The sequence below is a fragment of the Cherax quadricarinatus genome, chromosome 56, assembly GCF_038502225.1.
Source record: "Cherax quadricarinatus isolate ZL_2023a chromosome 56, ASM3850222v1, whole genome shotgun sequence".
Taxonomy (NCBI): Eukaryota; Metazoa; Arthropoda; class Malacostraca; order Decapoda; family Parastacidae; genus Cherax; species Cherax quadricarinatus.
Genome location: NC_091347.1, coordinates 2,189,467 through 2,214,319, shown reverse-complemented (window position 1 = coordinate 2,214,319; position 24,853 = coordinate 2,189,467). Strand labels below are relative to the sequence as shown.

The 24,853-nt window shown below is 38.8% G+C and overlaps 1 protein-coding gene across 2 annotated transcripts in view; it reads left to right on the top strand.

Annotated features, from left to right (window-relative positions):
• LOC128700829 (calcium-activated chloride channel regulator 2) overlaps positions 1-24,853 on the top strand; it is a 134,454-nt gene that overhangs the window by 79,411 nt on the left and 30,190 nt on the right. For both annotated transcript variants that reach the window (XM_070097018.1, XM_070097019.1), the window contains exon 7: positions 4,788-5,021. In XM_070097018.1, the coding sequence (XP_069953119.1) occupies positions 4,788-5,021 (234 nt within the window). The remainder of the gene's footprint in view (positions 1-4,787; positions 5,022-24,853) is intronic.

Sequence of the window (24,853 nt, the reverse complement as noted above, 5' to 3'; positions counted from 1 at the left end):
TGGCTACCAGCCTGGGGTGCTGCTGGTGCCACATGAAGCAGTACACTACCTGCTGCCACATGTATATTATCCATCCCAATTGTAACATTACTCATTACCCATACTGTCTTCCCTACCACCCACACCATCTTCCCCACCACCCATGCCGTTTTCCCCGCCACCCACACCATCTTCCCCGCCACTCAAACCATATTCCCCACCACCCACACTGTTTTTCCCACCACCCATGCTGGAAATAAGTCACTTTGTCTGACTTTTCTGGGTTATCCTAAGTTCTCTACACATATGATACTATGTATGATAATCTTTGTAACTGTATTTGTGTATACCTGAATAAATTTACTTACATGCCATCTTCCCCACCAACCACACTATCTTCCCCACCATCCACGCTCTCTTCTCCACCACCCACACTGTGTTCCCTTTTCACTATCTGTATCTGGTATCCTGGGCATTGCTTTCAGTCACAAACTTGCCAAAACCATGAAATTCATCTTCACTGACACCTCCATCTCTGTTAGAACTATCACTTGGGAACAGAAGAGTCCCAATTCGCCGGGGACCGAGGTATTCCTTACTGATGAGCATGGTGAACAAGGCATACTGAATTGGCACTCCCACAATGCACTGCAGCCTCCCAGATTTTTTTTATACTGTGCACACTGAGCACACAGACCCATTCTCTCACATGTAGGTCTACCAGCTTTCTCCCACTAGATTTGAAGCTGCTAGAATTTTGGTGTAATATTATTGCACCAACACTGGCTTGCAAGCCGTAATATTATGATACCAACAGTGAAAGGGTTAAAATTTAGACCCACATCCAACATATATCTAAGAAAGTATCCAAAACAGTAGGCATCCTTTCCAAGATACTGTACTATGTACCCCAAATGGCAATACTTACACTATACCACTCTAATCTACCCTTGCCTCACCTATGGTATTTGTGCTTGGGGATCGACCATAGCCAGTCACCTTAAACCATTAATAAGCCAACGAAAAGCTGCTGTCCAGATGATTACACCCTACCGCTCTTCAGGAGCTTGAGCTTACTTAATATAATACTATACTACTAATAATATATATAATATCTTTATTTCTACGAGTACATGTACAAGGTATACAGGCCTAGCTGACATCAGTGACATACTACTACATAGAAAGCTGCTTGTTATGTAGAGCATTTCGGGCAAATTAGGTCCATTTTGTCCCAGTTGACAAAATGGTACCCATAATTACTGATGGGTGAACATGGACAACCGGTGTAAGGAAAAATGCCCAATGTTTCCACCCTTGACCGGGAATTGAACCCAGACCCTCACTGTGCGAAGCAAGAGCTTTTTGCCATATAAAATATACACTAATATTGTTGTGCCTACTATATATACAGAACATTAATCTCCAATATAAATCCTCCTCATAATCTTCTCCTTGACAGATACTACACAAGGCACAAAACACTCTTCGACATTCCTCGTGTCCGTCTCGCCCTGTGCAAAAATGCAATGCGCATAAAGGGATTTAGATTTAGATTTAGATTCTTTATTTCTTTGTAAAGATTACAATATGGAGTTTACATATTATAAAGTATTAATTACAATGAGTGGTTTACATAATGTAAAATATTATAACATATCATAAAATATTAATTACAAAGAAGGCCATTAGTATACCTAGGCAATTCAGGCAGACTAATACTAATTCTTATATATTGACACAGGTTATGGAGCATACCAGTATTAAAGTTAGGTAATTGTAGTGATTAATTAGATTTACAAAAGTGAGGTAGTTCAAAACATTTAAGAAATTAACAAATTATATATCTAGTAATGGGAATGGTCTTGTCTTGGCATGATACATAGTTTCTATTAAAGCTTAAAAATTATGAAGCAATAGCTATATTCGGAATTTTATTTTTACAGTCATTTGTGTAAATTAGTGGGAATCACAGATATCAAATACAGTGGACCCCCGCTTAACGATCACCTCCAAATGCGACCAATTATGTAAGTGTATTTATGTAAGTGCGTTTGTACGTGTATGTTTGGGGGTCTAAAATGGACTAATCTACTTCACAATATTCCTTATGGGAAAAAATTCGGTCAGTACTGGCACCTGAACATACTACTGGAATGAAAAAAGTTCGTTAACCGGGGGTCCACTGTAATTGTATTTTGTTCTAGATATGTGAAAGATATGGTGGTATTCATGTGGTTAGCTACCGGTGGGGTGTGTTAGGGAGATAAGATGGTTTTTAACAGTAGTTTTGAAAATGGTTGTTGAATCTGCAGTTCTAGAGTTTTCAGGCAGGGAGTTCCAGATTTTAGGTCCTTTTATGTACATTGAATTTTTGTATAGACACGGGGAATGTCATAGAGATGTTTGTGTCTGGTATTATGCTTATGGGTCTTGTAACAACTATCAAGAAAGTGTTTTAGTTCAGGGTTAATATTGGAATTTATGGTTCTGTAAATGTAGGTTGCAGAGTAGTAAGTGTGAATGTTCTGTACAATGAGTAAGTTTAGGTCTTTGAAGAGAAGGGGGTTGGAGGTATTGCCTAGCATTGGATTGCATGATAATTCTTACTATGGCTTTTTGTTGGTTATTATTGGCTTTAGGTGGGTTACTGCTGCTGATCTTCAAGCACAAATGGCATATGTGAGGTAGGGATAGATGAGTGAATAGTATAGTATGAGTAGGGCTGATTGTGGTACATGGTAACATATCTTAGAGAGTATCTCAACCGTTTTGGACCCTTTTTTACTTATGTGTTGGGATTCACTGTCCGAACCAGCAAAAGGTCCCCTGCCTGCAAATCATTTTAGGGCTATTCTTAAAAATCATGTCTCCCAAAATTAATCATACCAACACTATGCTAAATCATTCACTGAGTTTGAAACGACTCAAAAAATCCCCAAAAATTACAACCATTTAATCAGCTTAAAACAATACACACTATAAGTTGTACTGTTGTATCATTGTAAATTGTATTAATTTTTTTGTAATATTGTTATTTGTTTTGTGCTACTTCACTACTATAAATCTTGTTAATTATAAAAACTTTTAGCTACCTCAATTTAGTAATAAGGTAAAATAAATACATGTAGTCTGTAAACATAAGGTAATATAAGTAATTTTAAGTAGTCTGCAAGCATAAGGTAAAATAAGTACTGTAGTTTCAAGTAGTCTGTCAGCATTAGGATCAGTCTGCCCATAATGCTCCGGCATGTTTGTGGCTCTCTTCATACAGTGGCTCTCTTCATACAGTGGTTCTCTTCATACAGTGGCTCTCTTCATACAGTGGTTCTCTTCAGACAGTGGTTCTCTTCATACAGTGGTACCTCGGGATACGAACAGCTCAAAACTTGAACATTTATGTAAGTGTATTAATGTAAGTGCTTTTGTAAATGTATTTTTGGGGGTCTGAAATGGATTAATCTATACATTATTCCTCATGGGAAAAAAATTCATTCAGTATCGGCACTCGAACAGCCTTCTGGAACAACTTAAGTTCATATCCCGAGGTACCACTATACTTAACAACACTATAAAATGTAATCACACATTGTAACCTTTGCAAAAACAAAATTTATTTGTTTGTTGTATTACCAATCATTCTGAAAAATACCTTGACTTTGCCTGTTTTAAATAACTCATAACCACTTAAACCTGTTTAAATTTTGGGATACCTTGCTAAAACATAAGGTAATATAAATAATTCAAAACCACAAATAAGCTACACTGTAATATTTGTGACCTAATTCATATCAGCATAAATACCTCATTATGATTGTTACCAGATGTAAACACATAAATAGTTCATTACCACTGTAACTTGTCTATCTATTAAAACTTTGGGGCGCAGTCCCTGAATCCATTATGTGCTTCTGTAATACTATTTTGATTATCACCACAGGATGGGTATGAGGGTGCATAATAAAAATATTAAACTAACTTCACTGTATGGCTTCGACTGGAGTCACAGTGCCTGGAGAATGGGAAGCAATTAGCTTTAATCTCAGGAAGGGAAGGGTAGTTTTAATTCCTTGGATCATGACTCTTTCCTTCATCAGCATCAAGGCATCTGCTTGATGAGACAGTAAGTTATGGTAGTATGCAGATTGGGAACCTGATTCTTGAGTATTTCCCATGTCCCTTGTACTATATATGTATTAACAGGTATCTTTTCATTTTTCATATCAAGAGAGAACATTAAAGTGCTTTGATATTTTCCTGGTAGTTTAAGCATGTTTATCATTGAATGTGTACAGTAAACCACTCTCTACATTTTCCAGTTTTGATATTTTTAAGCTTTGAAAAGAAGCCATGAGCACGGAAGAGTATTCTAGATGTGAGAGTAGAAATTATAGAAAAGTGTCATCATCAGCATGACTTCTTTTATTTTAAAAGGTTTCATAATCAAGCTTGTCATTTTCTTGACCTTTGATGCATTTTTCTGTATGTTTTCTTTATAATAGGTCAACTAATATGATTGGGTTTTCATACATTTTGCATTAATATTGTGTGTTACACCCTAATTGCATTAGCTTGGAGTTGTCTACTATGAAAATCATCCTCTACATCTCTGACAACTGAAATTATATTTAAAAATAACAAGACACATGAGGATGGGGCTACATCACACATGAATGACTGTTATTTAAGAAGTAGACAAAGAGCTGGACTTCAATCTTGGCAAACACAAGAGTATATACAAATATGTATTATTCATTATAGTATACACCTTTTAAATATAGCACTATCCATTACTTTGTTTACTGCAGGTAGCATCAAGATTGCAGTTTTTAAAGGATTCTGTGAGCCAGTTCATCAGGTTCAAAGCTGTACCTCAGACTAGAGTTGGTCTTGTTATTTTTGCTGATGATGTACTGATCAGTAAGGAACTTCAGCTTCTCAACACTGATGATAACCGCAACTCACTAATACAAACTATTCTGCTGAATTTTTCCAACAAACAGAAAAAGAATCTACTTCCAGGAATTTTACAAGCAGTGAAGGTAAATTGTTGTCATAAATAATTAGGCTGATATACTAGCTAACAGTAATATTTTTTTTGAAAGTTACATGACCAAATATTTGAGAAAGAAGTAACAATTAGCAATACCACAGATGGGTCCTATATTATGTACAGTACAGTATTACCTGGTATTTAGTAAGAAAAAGGAGTGTGTGTGTATATATGAAAATATTATTTAAAAAAAGAGTAAGGGGATGAGAGTAACAAAAAGTTTGTTATGAAAAACTGGATATCAAACTGGAGGGAGGGAATATGGAGGAAGTGAATATGTTTAGATATTTGAGAGTGAACGTGTTGGCAGATGAGTCTGAAAGAATGGGTGAACCATAGAATAGACAAGGGAAAAAAGGTAGGTAGTGTGTCTGTGGAAAGAAAGACATTATCTTTTTCTTTTTTAACACACTAGCTATTTCCCACCAAGGTAGGGAAATGGCTCAGATGTCCCTCTAAACTGCAATATCTCCACCCCTCCTTCAAAGTACTGTACACTCAATGTATGTCTGCAACTTTACCAAGAGTATGCAGTGACTCGCTTATATCTTTCAGTGTCTAATTTGGTTGTTCAGGTTCATGTTCTTCATCTTCTGTTTTCTGCAGCTGGGAACTTAATTCCTGCAGTATTTTGTCTACAGTTGGTTATCATTATAATCTTCCAAGAGTTCATTGATGTCATCAAATCCCTCGCCTAGCTCTTGTGGGGAAAATTCTCCAGTAAAGGGGGGTATCTCTCAGCTCTCTCAGCCCCCCTCAGCCCTCAGAGGGACTTAGCCCTCCTGGAAGGGGCTAGTGGACTCTTCCTTCCTCATAAGTAAGTAAGTAAGTAAGTAAGTAAGTAAATTTATTCAGGTATACACAATACAGTTACATAGAATTATCATACATAGCAGCATATGTGTAGAGAACCTAGGATAACCCAAAAAAGTCAGACAGTGACTTATTTCCATTGGGGTCCTTTTACCTTATTATTATAATATAAAGGTTATAATATTTTCTTGTTATTCTATAATGAAGATAACATCTTATTATCATACTAAAAAGACTATCTACTACACGAGGGTCATTAAGACTATCTACAATACGAGGGTCATTAAGACTGTCTACTACCCGAGGGTCATTACGACTATCTACAATACGAGGGTCATTACTAGGGATAAGGTAAAATTTACACGTATTTTAGCTAAAAAATAGAAAATCATTCCCCTCCCTTTCTGTTGCTTCATTCATCAGACACTTTTTGGCAGTCTTCTTGAACTGGTTCAAGCTATGACTGGCCTTGACATTTGTGGGTAGTCTGTTCCATTCCTTTATTGCTGTACAATAAAAGGTGTTTGAAGCCTGGCCACTGACTGTGGGTACTACAAAGTTGTGCTCTCTCCCCCTAGTACTATGGATTGCTTTGGTTCCCAACCTTGACAAAATTGACAGCAAGATATTCTGGACACTGTTCGTGAGCAATTTTATAAACATGATTTAGCTTCAGTTGTTTTACTCTGTCTTCAACATTCAGCATATCCAACTGCTGTAATTCACCCTGGCCTACATGTTCTCTTGGTCCCAGCCCCAGGATGAATCTTACGATTTTGTTCTGGGTGATTTGCAGTCTATCTTTCAGTTTTTTTGTCAAGGCAGAGTACCAAGAAGAGCAAGCGTAATCCATATGGCATTGTATAAGGGCTAGACATAGGGTCCTGCGAGCCTCAGTAGATAGACACTGTGCTTGTCTATACAGGAACTTCAGCCTGGCATTCGCTTTCTTTACTACACTGTTCCCTATCAATTCTCCTAACATGCATGGGTCAAAGGGGATTCCCAGATATTTAACTGATGAAACCAAAGTGATGGACTCCCCATTACACTGAACATTAAAATTATTTACCCTTCTCAGTTTATGTTTCGTTCCAAAGAGAATGGCTTCAGTTTTCCCTAGGTGTAATGATAGTTTGTTGTCTACTAACCATTTGCTGCAGGACTCCAGTTCCAGTGTTAAAACATTAGCAATATCTTGTGGGTCTTTACCTGTCACTAACAGAGCACTGTCATCTGCATACAGTAGGAGTTTGCACTTGACACTGATAGGCATATCATTGACATAACATAAGAATAGTAAGGGACCCAGAATACTACCTTGGGGAACTCCACATGTTATCGGCAGGGGTTCTGATTCCGTTTTGTTGATTTTGACTATTTGTCTCCTGTTGCTAAGGTAGGACTTAAACCAGTCTACAGAACCTATACCGATAGCTTGAAGTTTCTTACATAATATATTGTGGTTGACAGTATCGAAGGCCTTTTGCAGGTCTAAGGTTACCATACCTATGAGGTTCCCTTTTGACATTTCAGTTCTCAGGTAATCCATCAGATTAATAAGGGAGGTATCGGTTGAGTAGGATCTTCTAAAGCCCGATTGATAGCTATGGAGAATGCTGTTGTCATTAAGGTACTTAACTACTTGAGAATACACCGCCCTCTCCAGAATTTTAGATATTATACTGAGTATACTAACAGGTCTATAGTTGCTTACATCAGACCTATTATTTTTCTTGAAGATAGGAGTAACTCTGGCCTCCTTGAACCCCTCCGGTACGGTATTAGTGGTGATTGATAGATTTATTATGTGAGCAATAGGGATTGACAGTTCAGAAGCACCATCTTTTAGGAACTTAGACGGGATGTTATCAGGGCCTGTGCTCTTAGTTGGGTTTAACCTGCTTAGTTCTTTTTGAATGAAGTCATGAGATACACTTACTAGTTGACAACTGTTTGGGGTTACCCCTTTATTGGTATAGTATGTTTGAAACTTATCAGAGTCTGTGTTAAAGGTATTTGATGCAGCTGGTAGTTTACTTACTAGTGTTGATGCAACAGATGTGTAGTAGGAATTAAAGCAATTTGCCACCTTAGATGTTTCGTGGCATACCTCATTATCGATAGTGAGTACTATGTTAGACCTATCTACTGGCTTATGGCTATACCCCAACTGTTTTAGTTGTTGCCAGAGCTTTCTGGGGTTATGCTTATATTCTTCAATTTTTGAGCAATAGTGCTTTGCCTTTGCTCCTTTTATAAGCCTCTGTACTCTGTTCCTCACCCTTTGGAATTCATTTAGTGCTGCAATATCCTGTCTGTTTGCTTTAAATCTTTTTAGCAGCTGGTCTCTGAATTTCATATTATCTAATATCTCAATAGTCATCCAGGGTTCAGTTCTTCGTTTAATCCTAACCTCTTTAACTGGTGCAATATTATTAAGAATGGTAGTGAACATTGTTTTGAATTTTTCCCAGGCATCGTTTACGTCCGTGCAACTTGTTATCTCTGTCCAGTCACAATTGTGTAGCCTATTTACCAGTGTTTCTTTACTGTAGTTTCTAGTTGACCTCATTTTTATTGTCCTGTGTAGGCCTATCCTATCCCTAGTGATTTTCCTGGTGCAGTAAATGATGAAATGATCACTAAGACCTGTGGTAATGATGCCTGACTGACTAATGTTCTCAGCGCGGTTGCATGACACTATGACACTATGGTACATATATATGGGTTTAATAAAGCTGTTTGCGAGGAAGGAAGAGTCCACTAACCCCTTCTGGGAGGGCTAAGTCCCTCTGAGGGCTGACAGGGTGCTGAGAGGGCTGAGAGATACCCCCTTAACTGGAGAATTTTCTCCACAGCTCTAGCCTTGCCAGATCAGCAGTTTCCTGAACTTGACTTTCCATTGATGGAAAACCAGCAAAATCATTCACCACACTAAGCCATACTTTTCTCCAGCCAGCATTTATTGTTTTTTTTACATAATTCAATGCCTTTTTCATACAGGGGAGTGCATCTGCAATGTTAAATTTGTGCCCAGACCCTGGTGCTCCACTATCTGTTGTCAATTCCTGCCACTAGTTTATGCACAACAGTGTGTGTGTGTACTGGCACTTAAATGTTTTTGATAACTGTTCGATCCAGTGGTTGTATCAAGAATATTGTATTTGGTGGTAAAAAGGTAATCTTGATGCCTGACTCTACATCCTCCAGGGGTTGAGGATGACTGCAACAATTATCAAGGACGAGGAGAGCCCCGACCGCAAGATTTTTTAAGGACAGATATATCCTTAATTCAGTAATAAAGTGATGCTTGAACCACTTTGTGAAGAAGGCCTCAGTCACCCATGCTGTGGCATCAGACTTCCAAATAGGCAATGTGCTTTTGTTTTTACCTTTTAAAGGATGGGGACTCCTGGAGCAATAAACAAGCAAAGGCTTATTAGGTAAGACACATATGCAACAGTTAGGTATCTTTATTTCGAAATGTTTTGCCTACACAGTAGGCTTCTTCAGTTGAGTACAGAAAAGCTGGTAGAAGCAGAAGAAATGTGAGGACGATGTAATCAGTCCATCACCCTTGAAGACAGCTTTGAGGTGGTCAGTCCCTCAGCCTGGAGAAGACTATTTATTCCATAGCCTGAAACAGCGTGAAGTTAAAGTGACAGTATGGAGCCTTATATACTGTCAGGAGGTGAGATGTAGGCCACTAGTAGATGCAAGAATGTAATCATTGAGAGGCTTTACCTAACAACCTGTCGGCATTTTATACCATTTTAATATTCAATCTGTCAGACACTGCAACACAATGGTATCTTGGTACAGAAAACACCTTGGACAACTTCTACTAGTGAGAATGGTTGGATTTGAGAGGGGCATGACCGCTCAATGATTACATTCTTTCTACTACTAATGGCCTACGTCTCACCTCCTGACAGTATAGTACTATAAGGCTCCATACTGTCACTTCAACTTCACATTGTTTCAGACTATGGAACAAATAGTCTTCTCCAGGCTGAGGGAATGACCACCTCAAAATTGTCTTCAAGAATGATGGACTGATTACATCGTCTTCACATCTCTTCTGCTTATACCAACTTTTCTGTACTCAACTGAAGAAGCCTACTGTGTAGGCAAAATTTTTTTAAATAAAGATACCTAACTGTTGCATATGTGTCTTACCTAACAACCTGTCGGTATTTTATACCATTTTAATAAGCAAGGGCTTGTTTATTGCTTGAATCCATGAGTAGTTTTCTCTTGTTTGCTGATATGTGTTCTAGACGGCATCTTCTTCCAGCTCACTTGGCCGGGAACTTTTCTGGAGCAGCATGGTCAGTAGAGACGCTCTCCCCACTGAACTTTACATTATGCAACCCACTGAGACTTCTAAATGTTAAATCATCCAAAACTAAATGTACACTCATTTTCAGGCTGTCATTCCTCCTCACACACCATTTTATAGTATGATAAAGCCATTCAGTGGAACACCTCTCTTTGTTTTTCAAGTCTTCCACAAATTTAGTAATTGTTCTGTTTTATTTAACTGTACTGACCTATTTCTCATTCTTTTCACCATGTCACACCGAGGATTACTCGTCTTGAAGTGACCGAATTATTGATTTTCCAACACTAAACACTTGTGCCATCTCCATGACACATGCATTCTCCTTCAGCATCTCGATTACCTCCAATTTTTTTGTAACAGGCATAGCTTCATGGTTAATCTTCTTCCTTGCTTCACCAGCATCACCTACACTTCACTTGGATGCCATGATAAATATCCAGCGATGAGATGGGGCAATGATAAAAGGAAACACTGAGTAACATGCACTGAACAAAGATCATACAGTATGCCTCCAGATACAATGACCCACTTGAAAGACTGTTTATACTCCCTCACCCTCTCCTGCAACACTAAGATTATGAAGTTGAATAATTGCCTAATGGGAGGTCTCAGGCCTACCTATCACAGTGCTCCTTAATAGAAATGCATGCCACCAACGGACATGAATTCCACTCTTGAACTCCTTAACAGAAATACGAGCCACAAATAGAAATGAATTCTGCCCCGGTGCACCTTGATGGAAATGAAAAAATAAGTTTAAATTGCAGAATATTGAAAATGCAAGCTATGATTGTGCAGTACAAGGTTCTCTACTATACAAGACAGGTTAGGTTAACTGTTTTGTCAGTATTCTTTTAATGTGTCAATTTAGTCATAGTTTAGTTTAATGTAGATTTTAATAGAACATTTGCTTGTGACATAACCAGTTATTCTGCCTGGTTAATTGTATTATATATTATAGCTCTGGTTAGAGATTCCATAATGTCAGGAAATTGAAAATAAATGATGTTTTGATTCTTTTGTTTCTCATACGTCCAAGATTCGCAAGAGTTAAGTCTTTTGCTGAATATATAAAAAAAAATTCTGCATTTGGGTTATTGTTTCTCACTAGAAACCCAATCAGCCAACAGTCACACTATCTGCATCTGAAGCAATACCAGTGAGACTGTCTTACATGCCTCCTCAATATGTCTCATTTCCTACTCTCTACAGACTGTAGCAAACAATAGATCCCATCGGGTGACCAAACTAGATGATGACCAACTAGTGTAGAACACCTGACATAGTAGTCTCTGTAGGTCATCAGGTTCTTACATATTTATCACATGTACAGTACAGCTTTCTGCAATTGGGCTCTAACTCACTGGCAAATTAATTCCTAGTACCCCAAATAATAGTGGAAGCAGCTTTAAAAATGGTAGCAGAGTATCCAGGTGCCATGGCACAGAAGAAAGAACATAGTTCATGAATTAGCCACATGTGCAACAACTGGGTACTTTTTTTTGAAGACATATTTGCCAACCAGTGGCTTTTTTAATTCAGTAGAGAGATAATACAGGGAAGACAGTGAGAGGTGAGGTAATTAGTCCTTGAGGATATCTTCTAAGACCTGTTTGTTAACAAATCAAAGAACAGCTGGGGCTCAAACCCGTGGAACTCAAGCCCTAAAACTTGAAGGCCAGTGTGCTAACCACTGATCCACAAACCAGTGGTTAGCAGAGGGTCCTATGAGTTTTGGGATTTGCCCGCCATGGGTTTTAGCCCCACCTGTTGGGTGATTTGCTTGAGTTGTGTTATTATTGTTTTGTGAGTCTGTTTGCTAGCCTATAGTGCACCTTTTAGGCATGATTTATAATACTTCCACTAGTGAATTCCAACTACCAGTAATGAAAATTTTAACTAATGCATTTTATCCAAATTCCTGACTAAGCATCACATTAATCTAGACCAGGGGTGGGGAACCTTTTTATGTTGGAAGGCTGCACTGAAGTTATCTGTAAAAAATAAAGCCTCATTCATGAAATTTTGATTAGATACACTGCAAAATGTTGGTTATTTTGTAAAAAGTTATTATATAATAACTTCAAGAAAAATAATTTATTCGGAAGGCTGAACCTAATACCCTAGAGGGCCGCAGGTTCCCCACCCCTGATCTACACCAAGCTACTGAACCCTTTCTTCAAAGCTGAGAGACTAACTACCTTCCACTGTCTTCCATATAATACCTCAGTTTCACCTTGGGTGGTGAAATATATGCAAATGAACATACCTGGGTGATGCACCATTACACTTCCACAACCCAGTGCCATAACTCCACAATCCACCATCTCACTTTCACCACCCTCTAGTACAATTGCACAAACCACCATTACACTTGCACAACCCTCCATTACACTTCCACAACCCACCATTACACTTTCACAACTCACCATTAAAAATAGTTTCATTTATTTTGGTTGTCATTTGTCTATGGCTCCATGCCTATTGATACTGGTACTCACCTAATTGTGGCTTCAGAAATCAAGTCATAGCTCCTGGCCCCACCTCTTCACTGGTCACTACTGGGTCACTCACATCCTGCTCTGTGAGCTTCATCATACCTCTTCTTAAAGCTCTGTATGGATCCTGCCTCCACCACCTCACTCTCAAGACTATTCCACTGCCTGACAACTCTGTGACTGAAGAAATACTTCCTAACAACTCTTTGACTCATCTGAGTCTTCAGCTTCCAACTGTGACCCCCTTGTTGCTGTGTCCCATCTCTGGAACATCTTATCTCTGTCCACCTTGTTGATTCCTCTAAGTACGTATTTTATATGTTATTATGTCCCCCTGTCCTCCAGTGTCCTAAGATCAATTTCCCTTAACCTCTCTGCATAGGACATCCCCCTTAGCTCCGGGGCTAGTCTTGTTGCAAACCTTTGTAATTTCTCTAATTTCCTGACATGCTTGCCCAGGTGCTGCATACTATAATATAGGCCTGATGTACATACTGTACAGAGTCCTGAATGACTCCTTGCTGAGATGTCGGAAAGCTGTTCTTAGGTTTGCTAGTTGCCCATATGTTTCAACAGTTATTTGGTTGACGTGCGCCTTGGGAGATACGTTCAGTATTATACTCACCCCAAGATTCTTTTCCTTGAGTGAGGTTTGTAGTCTTTGGCCCCCTAGGCTGTATTCTGTCTGCAGTCTTCTTTGACCTTCTACGATCTTCATGACCTTGCACTTGGCAGTGTTGAACTCCAGGATCCAGTTGCTAGACCAGGCTTGTAGCCTGTCCAGACCCCTTTGTAGTTCTGCCTGGTCCTTCTCCAACTGAATTCTCCTCATTAACTTTACATCATCTGCAAACAGAGACACTTCTGAGTCTATTCCTTTTGTCATGTCGTTCACATATACAGTGGAACCCCAGATTTCGCACGCACTGGATATCGGACGTTTCAGATTTAGAACACTTTTTTCAGTGAAATTTTTCTCCAGATTTCGTACCTTCTCCCAGGAATCGTACGTATCAGACGCATCCGCCTGCTGGGACGCTGCCTCAGTCTGGCTCTGTCACTGGTTGAGTGAGCATTCATTTGAAACATTTTGCAATTTTTGTGCTTGTTTATTGATTGCGACTGCACAATAAGCCACCATGAGCCCAAAGAAAGTTCCTAGTGCCAGGCCTTTGGTAAAGAAAGTGAGAAACACGATAGAATTCAAGAAAGAGATTGTAGAAAAATATGAAAGTAGCGTATGTTTAGCCAAGTTTGCCAGGATGTTTGGATGTACAGTGGACCCCAGCTTTACGATCAGCTCCCAATGCGACCAATTATGTAAGTATATTTATGTAAGTGCGTTTGTACGTGTATGTTTGGGGGTCTGAAATGGACTAATCTAATTCACAGTATTTCTTATGGAAACAAATTTGTTCAATACTGGCACCTGAACATACTTCTGGAATGAAATAATATCGTAAACCGGGGATCCACTGTATTTTGAAGGGTTTGAAGCTGACCCTGTCGACCCTACGCCTGTTGTGGAATGTATTGTGTGTCTGGGGAAGTTCATGGGGTTGGATGTGAGTGGCCAGAATGTGGAAGAGTTGGTGAGGACCACAGGGAAGAGCTAACCGCTAGCTGCAAGACCTTCAACTGGAGCAGCAACAGACTGCAGCTGAGGAAATTGCTTCAGAGGAGAAGGAAGAGAGAAGGGAGAAGGTGCCTTCTTCAGTGATTAAGGACATTTGTGCAAAGTGGAATGAGGTGCAAACTTTTATTGAAAAATATCACCCTGACCAAGCTGATACAAGCTGTATCTGCAACATGTTCAGTGATAATACCTTGTCCCATTTTAGGCAAATCTTAAAGAGACACCAGAAACAGAGCTGTCTGGACAGATTTTTAGTGCGACAGGGTCCAATGCCAGTAAAAGACAACGAAGGGAAGTAGCCCCATAGAGAGCTTTGATACCTGAAGTCCTTATGAAGGGGAATTCCCCTTCCAACAAAAAATAACCTCAACTCTATCTCCTGTCCTCGCCTTCTTCAATACACTAACAAGAGTCTTCAATAAAGGTATGTAATGTTCATTTATCATTAAAATTAGTGCTTTATATTTATTTCTCATTGTTTTCTGTATGTAAAACTATAGTTATTCTTCAAAAAATGATTTTTTTTGTGAATATTTTTGGGTGTCTGGAACGGATAATTGGATTTACATTATTTCTTATGGGAAATATTACTTCATATGTTTCGGACTTAGTATGACCTTCTGGAATGGATTAAGTATGAAATCCAGGGTTCTACTGTACCAGAAACAGCACTGGTCCTAGAACTGACCCCTGTGAAACCCTGCTCGATAGAGTAGGAGAGGCACTGTCAAGAAATTTTAATGAAAATAAGAAAAAATTTTGGAGTGAGTTAAACAAGTTAAGAAAGCCTAGGGAAAGTATGGATTTGTCCGTTAAAAACAGAGTAGGGGAGTTAGTAGATGGGGAGATGGAGGTATTAGGTAGATGGCGAGAATATTTTGAGGAACTTTTAAATGTTGAGGAAGAAAGGGAGGCGGTAATTTCATGCACTGGCCAGGGAGGTATACCATCTTTTAGGAGTGAAGAAGAGCAGAATGTAAGTGTGGTGGAGGTACATGAGGTATTACGTAGAATGAAAGGGGGTAAAGCAGCTGGAACTGATGGGATCATGACAGAAATGTTAAAAGCAGGGGGGGATATAGTGTTGGATTGGTTGGTACTTTTGTTTAATAAATGTATGAAAGAGGGGAAGGTACCTAGGGATTGGCGGAGAGCATGTATAGTCCCTTTATATAAAGGGAAAGGGGACAAAAGAGATTGTAAAAATTATAGAGGAATAAGTTTACTGAGTATACCAGGAAAAGTATACGGTAAGGTTATAATTGAAAGAATTAGAGGTAAGACAGAATGTAGGATTGCGGATGAGCAAGGAGGCTTCAGAGTGGGTAGGGGATGTGTAGATCAAGTGTTTACATTGAAGCATATATGTGAACAGTATTTAGATAAAGGTAGGGAAGTTTTTATTGCATTTATGGATTTAGAAAAGGCATATGATAGAGTGGATAGAGGAGCAATGTGGCAGATGTTGCAAGTATATGGAATAGGTGGTAAGGAAAACATCAACAGGACAACAATATACCATCTCAAATGAACATGATTTCTCTACCTTCCTTAGAAAAGCTGTCATTTCTGTAACAGATTAGATAAGTGCCCTTAATACATATATACGTGTGGTGCATATAGTGTACCTTACTATTATATTGTGCATTATTATTTTTATTATTTTTTCATCACAAGCTAATGCTAACTACCTCCAATACTTTTTTACTTCTTTCTTACTGCTATTAATTGCTCATAATTTTATGTTACAAGTCAAATCTTACTCCAAATTAATATTATTCATTGTTCTTACCTGTCCATTTAATTTTGTTTACCACTACTTGTTTTTTTAGTCACTTTTTATTGTGTGTGCAATTAGTGTATATTCCAATTACTTTTTTGCAAGTACCAAAACTATCTTTTGCTAGCTAGTACCAACTACCTCATTTTTTTTTTTTTTACTTATTATTGTGCAATAAACTGCTCAACCTATTTAATATTACAAATCAGATCTTACTCCTAAACCAATAATATTTCATAGTGACTATCTGTCCATTTAACTTGTTTACCATTACTTAATTGTAGTCCCTTATATATTTTTTTTCCTTTATTTTAGCTTTATATAACTACCTTAGCTCATATATTCACAATTGATAAAATAATCAAGGTGCTATTCTCAGGTGCTAAAGTTAATAAGTTCACTATTTTGCCATTATACTCCAAAGCTCATTTATTTGATTACCACTTTATTGTTTACCACAACTTATATTAGTCCCTTTTATATTATAATTTTATATTATAATTCTAACTTTAAAGAATTACCTTTAAAGTACTACCTACTATCATATTCCCAAGCTCCATTATTTGATCATCACTTTATTTGTTCACCACAAATTATTTTAGTCCCTTTTATATTGTTCTCCTTTATTTTAGCTTTAAAAAACTACCTTAGCTCATTATTTTTTACATTTGTTAAATAATTCAGGTGCTATTTTTTTTAGCTTTAGAATATTTACTTTATTTTTTACTTAATTCTAACTATAGATTCACTACAAATCTTATGATTACAAGCATTGATCCTGATACCAACCTCTTATTTAATGACTTAAATGATTCAAACAGTTACTGTAATTACTACACAGCAGAACAATCAAAGGCACTTCTCAGAGCCAACAACAACATAACTATCTTTAACTACAATATCAGATCTTTAAGAAAGCATTATGATGACCTCCTAGCATTACTAAATTCCTTGCATGCCAATATGTCCATCATTACACTAACTAAAGCCTGATACTACAGATGTCTATGCCATTCCTGGTTACACAGCCATACACAACTGTAGGCCAGACCAACAAGGGGGTGGCACAGGTATATACTACTCAGACCAACTAGAATGTATCACTAATACTTGCACAAGGGATGAACATGGGGAATATATAATAGCTAAATTCAAATCCAACTACCTACAAAAACCTCTCACAGTGATAAACATCTACAGAGTTCCACAATCAAACATTAGCCAATTTAGTCAAAACCTAGGAAGTATGATAACTGATGCACGCATGAACAAAGATCACTTACTACTCTCAGGTGACTTCAATATAAATCTCCTGCAAGACCAGGACCCACACGTTACTGAATTCACAAACACAATGAGTAACTGCATGTTGCTACCAACAGTAACAAAACCTACAAGAGTTACAGACTAGTGTTTCCCTACTTGACCACATCTGGACCAACACCATATCCCCTTTAAAATCAGGCATAATTACAGATAATACCACAGACCACTACCCTACTTTCCTCATAACAACTCTTGGTAAAATACCCCAAGACACTACTAAAGTCACCTTCAGACTTCACAGTGAGGCAGCCATTAATAACTTCACAACAGCAGTAACAAACATTGACTGGCACACTGAGCTAGAAATCTATACAGATATTGACGAATGTTTTAATAATTTTCTAAAAAAGACCCAATACCTTTATAACAAGCACTGCCATAAAAAAACTAAACAGATGACACCTAAGAGACTGAACAGTCCCTGGCTAACACCCAGCATTCTCAAATCCATAAATACAAAACACCGATATGAAAAACAGTACAGAATGGGTCACATAACCAGAGACCAAACAAAACGTTACTCGTCAATCCTAACCAGCCTGATAAGAAGGGCAAAAAAATTGTATTATGAGAACAGATTATCCAACTTACGAGGTGATATAAAAAAGACCTGGAAGACCCTATCAGAAATTCTGGGAACAAAAAAGATATCACGACTTAGCGAAATAAAATTAGCAAAATCAGATGAACCCCAACTCCCACCAACAGAAACAGCAAACAGACTCAATGATTTCTTCTCCACTATAGGTCAAAACCTTGCCAATAATATCCCAAGCTCAGATACCCCACCAAATGACTACCTCACTGGCAACTACCCGAACACACTGTTCCTAGCTCCGACTAACCCATACGAAGTCTCCCTTATTATCAACGCACTGAAAAACAAGGCAGGAGATTTAAATACCTTACCACCCTTTATATACAAAAAAGCGTCACAAGTCTTTTCTTCTTTCAACACACCGGCCGTATCCCACCGAGGCGGGGTGGCCCAAAAGGAAAAACGAAAGTTTCTCCTTTTACATTTAGTAATATATACAGGAGAAGGGGTTACTAGCTCCTTGCTCCCGGCATTTTAGTCGCCTCTTACAACACGCATGGCTTACGGAGGAAGAATTCTGTTCCACTTCCCCATGGAGGTAAGAGGAAATAAACAAGAACAAGAACTAGAAAGAAAATAGAAGAAAACCCAAAGGGGTGTGTATATATATGCTTGTACATGTATGTGTAGTGTGACCTAAGTGTAAGTAGAAGTAGCAAGACATACCTGAAATCTTGCATGTGTATGAGACAGATAAAAAAAAAGACACCAGCAATCTTATCATCGTGTAAAACAATTACAGGCTTCAGTTTTACACTCACTTGGCAGGACGGTAGTACCTCCCTGGGCGGTTGCTGTCTACCAACCTACTATCACCAATCATTGCAACACTCTTTAACAAATCCATTGAATCCTCCACCTTCCCTACAGTTCTCAAAATAGCAAGGGTCACCCCGATCCATAAAGGAGGAGACCAAACAGAGTTGAATAACTATAGGCCAATATCCAATTTACACCCTCTCTCAAAAATCTTATAATGATGCTATTATACACATGCTAGAACATATATACACTGCAATAGAGAAAAAAGAAGTCCCACTGGGGATCTTCATTGACTTACGTAAAGCTTTTGATACAGTTGACCATGACTTGCTCCACGTAAAATTGTCACACTATGGTATTAGAGGGCACTCCCTCAACTACCTCAAGTCCTACCTCAGCAACAGAAGCCAATATGTGTACGCAAATGGGGCAAGCTCTTCCGCACAAACAAGTACAGTTGGTGTCCCACAGGGAAGTGTCCTTGGCCCTCTTCTCTTTCTCCTATACATAAATGACCTACCAAATGCTTCGCAATTACTCAAACCCACACTTTTTGCAGATGACACTACATACGTCTTCTCTCACCCGAGCCCAGTCACGCTAGCCAATACTGTAAACACCGAATTACAGAAAATATCTACCTGGATGAGGACTAACAAACTTACACTAAACATTGACAAAACCTACTTCATTCAGTTTGGTAACAGAGCTACAGATGTACCTCTTAACATAACGATAAACGGATCACCTATCACAAAGCTAACAGAGGGAAAATTCTTAGGAATCCACCTCGATAATAGACTCAAATTTCATATTTCATACACATATACAACAAATTTCTAAGAAAATTTCCAAGACTGTAGGCATACTATCGAAGATACGGTACTATGTTCCACAGTCAGCCCTCCTGGCCCTTTATCACTCTCTTATTTACCCCTATCTCACCTATGGAATTTGTGCATGGGGCTCAACAACAATTAACCATCTCAGACCACTAATTACCCAACAAAAGGCTGCAGTTAGAATGATAACAAATTCTCACTACAGGCAGCACACTCCACCAATATTCAAAACACTCAACCTACTCACCATACAAAACATCCATACTTATTATTGCACCTATTACATACATAGAACACTTAACTCTGATATTAACCCTCCCCTCAAACATCTCCTTGCCAACCTCAACAGAACACATGACCATAACACAAGGCACAGATCACTCTTTGATGTTCCTCGTGTCCATCTCACGCTTTGCAAAAACTCAATGCACATAAAAGGCCCTAAAATCTGGAACTCATTACCTGTAAATATAAAAGAAACACTACCTGTTTATAAATTCAAGTCTCTTCTCAAAGTTCACTTACTCACTCAAAACCAAATAAATACTGAATAACTGAACCTTAAAATTATATCACATAAATGTTAAACCTAGGACCCAATCTAACTTTGTTATTTTTTTAAAAACACTACCTAACAGAATACTCCATTCTACTGAATGAACAGCAGTGCATGCAACCATATGACCTGTCTTTGTAATACTCATTTGTGCTTTATAGTTATCTGTTTACAATAATGTCTTATCACTGATTTCATCATTGCTTAGTTAATCTTAAGTTAATTTTAAGCCAGCCTGTAATGCTATGCATGTAAGTGGCTTTGGCATGCTGCTCTTACCTGTATTTTTTTGTACCTCTGTATGTATGCTAAAATTTCTAAATAAATAAATAAATAAAAAGTTACTAAATGCTGTTAAGAGTTTTTATGAGGATAGTGAGGCTCAGGTTAGGGTGTGTAGAAGAGAGGGAGAATACTTCCCGGTAAAAGTAGGTCTTAGACATGGATGTGTAATGTCACCATGGTTGTTTAATATATTTATAGATGGGGTTGTAAAAGAAGTAAATGCTAGGGTGTTTGGGAGAGGGGTGGGATTAAATTATGGGGAATCAAATTCAAAATGGGAATTGACACAGTTACTTTTTGCTGATGATACTGTGCTTATGGGAGATTCTAAAGAAAAATTGCAAAGGTTAGTGGATGAGTTTGAGAATGTGTGTAAAGGTAGAAAGTTGAAAGTGAACATAGAAAAGAGTAAGGTGATGAGGGTATCAAATGATTTAGATAAAGAAAAATTGGATATCAATTTGGGGAGGAGGAGTATGGAAGAAGTGAATGTTTTCAGATACAGTGGACCCCCGCATAACGATCACCTCCGAATGCTACCAATTATGTAAGTGTATTTATGTAAGTGCGTTTGTACGTGTATGTTTGGGGGTCTGAAATGGACTAATCTACTTCACAATATTCCTTATGGGAACAAATTCGGTCAGTACTGGCACCTGAACATACTTCTTGAGTGAAAAAATATCGTTAACTGGGGATCCACTGTACTTGGGAGTTGACGTGTCGGCGGATGGATTTATGAAGGATGAGGTTAATCATAGAATTGATGAGGGAAAAAAGGTGAGTGGTGCGTTGAGGTATATGTGGAGTCAAAAAACATTATCTATAGAGGCAAAGAAGGGAATGTATGAAAGTATAGTAGTACCAACACTCTTATATGGATGTGAAGCTTAGGTGGTAAATGCAGCAGCGAGGAGACGATTGGAGGCAGTGGAGATGTCCTGTCTAAGGGCAATGTGTGGTGTAAATATTATGCAGAAAATTCGGAGTGTGGAAATTAGGAGAAGGTGTGGAGTTAATAAAAGCATTAGTCAGAGGGCAGAAGAGGGGTTGTTGAGGTGGTTTGGTCATTTAGAGAGAATGGATCAAAGTAGAATGACATGGAAAGCATATAAATCTATAGGGAAAGGAAGGAGGGGTAGGGGTCGTCCTCGAAAGGGTTGGAAAGAGGGGGTAAAGGAGGTTTTGTGGGCGAGGGGCTTGGACTTCCAGCAAGCATGCATGAGCGTGTTAGATAGGAGGGAATGGAGACGAATGATACTTGGGACCTGACGATCTGTTGGAGTGTGAGCAGGTTAATATTTAGTGAAGGGATTCAGGGAAACCGGTTATTTTCATATAGTCAGACTTGAGTCCTGGAAATGGGAAGTACAGTGGACCCTCAACCAGCGATGGCATCGAGTAACGATAAATCTGACTAGCAATTCATTTAAACGCAAAAATTTTGCCTCAACTAGCGCTTAAAAACCCGACCAGCGCTATTCGTTCGTACCATACACGTCCACTTTGGCCTGAGCGCGCCTCACTTGTCCCTTTGGTGCCAGTGTTTACAAGCCAGCCAGCCACCGCGGTCGCTTCTAAACATACAACTGGAACATTTCATATTATCACAGCCTTTTTAGTGATTGCACCTGCAAAATAAGTCACCATGGGCCCCAAGAAAGCTTCTAGTGCCAACCCTACAGCAAAAAGGGTGAGAATTACTATGGAGATGAAGAAAGAGATCATTGATAAATATGAAAGTGGAGTGCATATCTCTTGAGCTGGTCAGGTTGTATAATAAACCCCAATCAACCTCGCTACTATTGTGGGCAAGAAAACGGCAATCAAGAAAGCTGTTCTTGCCAAAGGTGCAACTATGTTTTCGAAACTGAGATTGCAAGTACTCGAAGATGTTGAGAGACTGTTATTGGTGTGGATAAACGAGAAACAGATAGCAGGAGACAGCATCTCTCAAGCAATCATATGTGAAAAGGTTAGGAAGTTGCATGACGATTTAATTAAAAAAATGCCAGCAACTAGTGATGTGAGTGAATTTAAGGCCAGCAAAGGTTGGTTTGAGAGATTTAAGAAGCGTAGTGGCATTCATAGTGTGATAAGGCATGGTGAGGCTGCCAGTTCGGACCACAAATCGGCTGAAAAATATGTGCAGGACTTCAAGGAGTACATAGACAGTGAAGGACTGAAACCTGAACAAGTGTTTAATTGTGACGAAACAGGCCTGTTTTGGAAGAAAATGCCAAGCAGGATGTACATTACTCAGGAGGAAAAGGCACTTCCAGGACATAAGCCTATGAAAGACAGGCTTACTCTGTTGATGTGTGCTAATGCTAGTGGTGATTGCAAAGTGAAGCCTTTATTGGTGTATCACTCTGAAACCCCCAGAGTGTTCAGGAAAAACAATGTCCTCAAGGCTAATTTGTGTGTGCTGTGGAGGGCAAACAGTAAGGCATGGGTCACTAGGGACTTTTTCTATGACTGGTTACACCATGCATTTGCCCCCGATGTGAAAAATTACCTAATTGAAAAGAAATTAGACCTTAAGTGCCTCCTGGTATTAGACAATGCCCCTGGTCATCCTACAGATGTGGCAGAGCGACTTTCTAGGGACATGAGCTTCATTAAGGTGAAGTTTTTGCCTCCTAATACCACTCCTCTCCTGTAGCCCATGGACCAGCAGGTTATTTCCAACTTCAAGAAACTGTACACAAAAGCTATGTTTGAAAGGTGCTTTGTAGTGACCTCAGAAACTCAACTGACTCTAAGAGAGTTTTGGAAATATCATTTTACCATCCTCAATTGTGTAAACATTATAGGTAAGGCTTGGGAGGAAGTGACTAAGAGGACATTGAACTCTGCTTGGAAAAAACTGTGGCCAGAATGTGTAGACAAAAGGGATTTTGAAGGGTTTGAGGCTAACCCTGAGAATCCTATGCCAGTTGAGGAATCCATTGTGGCATTGGGGAAGTCCTTGGGGTTGGAGTTTTGGGGGAGGATGTGGAAGAGTTGGTGGTGGAGGACAGTGAAGAACTAACCACTGATGAGCTGCTAGATCATCTTGAACAGCAAGAGGGCAGACCTGAGGAAACTGCTTCGGAGGAGTGGAGAGAGAAATTGAAGAAGTTGCCTACTTCTAAGATTAAGGAAATCAGTACAATGTGGCTTAAAGTGCAAAGCTTTATGGATGATAATCACCCTGACACAGCTACTGCAAGCCGTGTTGGCAACCTGTACACTGACAATGTTATGAACCACTTTAGGAAAGTCATAAAGGAACGAGAGGTACAGGTCTCTATGGACAGATATGTTGTGCGACAGAAGTCCAGTGACTCTGAAGCTGGTCCTAGTGGCATTAAAAGAACAAGGGAAGTAACCCCAGAAAAAGACTTGCTGCCTCAAGTGCTAATGGAAGGGGATTCCCCTTCTAAACAGTAAGAAGATAACGCTCTCCCCTCCTCCCATCCCATCAATCATCACCAGATCTTCAATAAAGGTAAGTGTCATGTAACTGTGCATGTAATCTTCAGTTTGTGTGTATTAAAATTAATATTTCATGTGGTAAAAATTGCTTTTTTCAATACTTTTGGGTGTCTTGCACGGATTAATTTGATTTCCATTATTTCTTATGGGGAAAATTAACTTGACTAACGATTATTTTGACTAACGATGAGCTCTCAGGAATGGATTAATATCGCTGGTTGAGGGTCCACTGTACAATGCCTGCACTTTAAAGGAGGGGTTTGGGATATTGGCAGTTTGGAGGGATATGTTGTGTATCTTTATACGTATATGCTTCTAAACTGTTGTATTCTGAGCACCTCTGCAAAAACAGTGATAATGTGTGAGTGTGGTGAAAGTGTTGAATGATGATGAAAGTATTTTCTTTTTGGGGATTTTCTTTCTTTTTTGGGTCACCCTGCCTCGGTGGGAGACGGCCGACTTGTTGAAAAAAAAAAATATATATATATATATGTATATATTTTCTAGGTAGTAGGTTGGTAGACAACAACCGCCCAGGGAGGTACTACCGTCCTGCCAAGTGAGTGTAAAACGGAAGCCTGTAATTGTTTTACATGATGGTAGGATTGCTGGTGTCCTTTTTTCTGTCTCATAAACATGCAAGATTTCAGGTATGTCTTGCTACTTCTACTTACACTTAGGTCATACTACACATACATGTACAAACATATATACACACCCATCTGGGTTTTCTTCTATTTTCTTTCTTGTTCTTGTTTATTTCCTCTTACCTCCATGGGGAAGTGGAACAGAATTCTTCCTCCGTAAGCCATGCGTGTTGTAAGAGGCGACTAAAATGCCGGGAGCAAGGGGCTAGTACCCTCTTCTCCTGTATATATTACTAAATGTAAAAGGAGA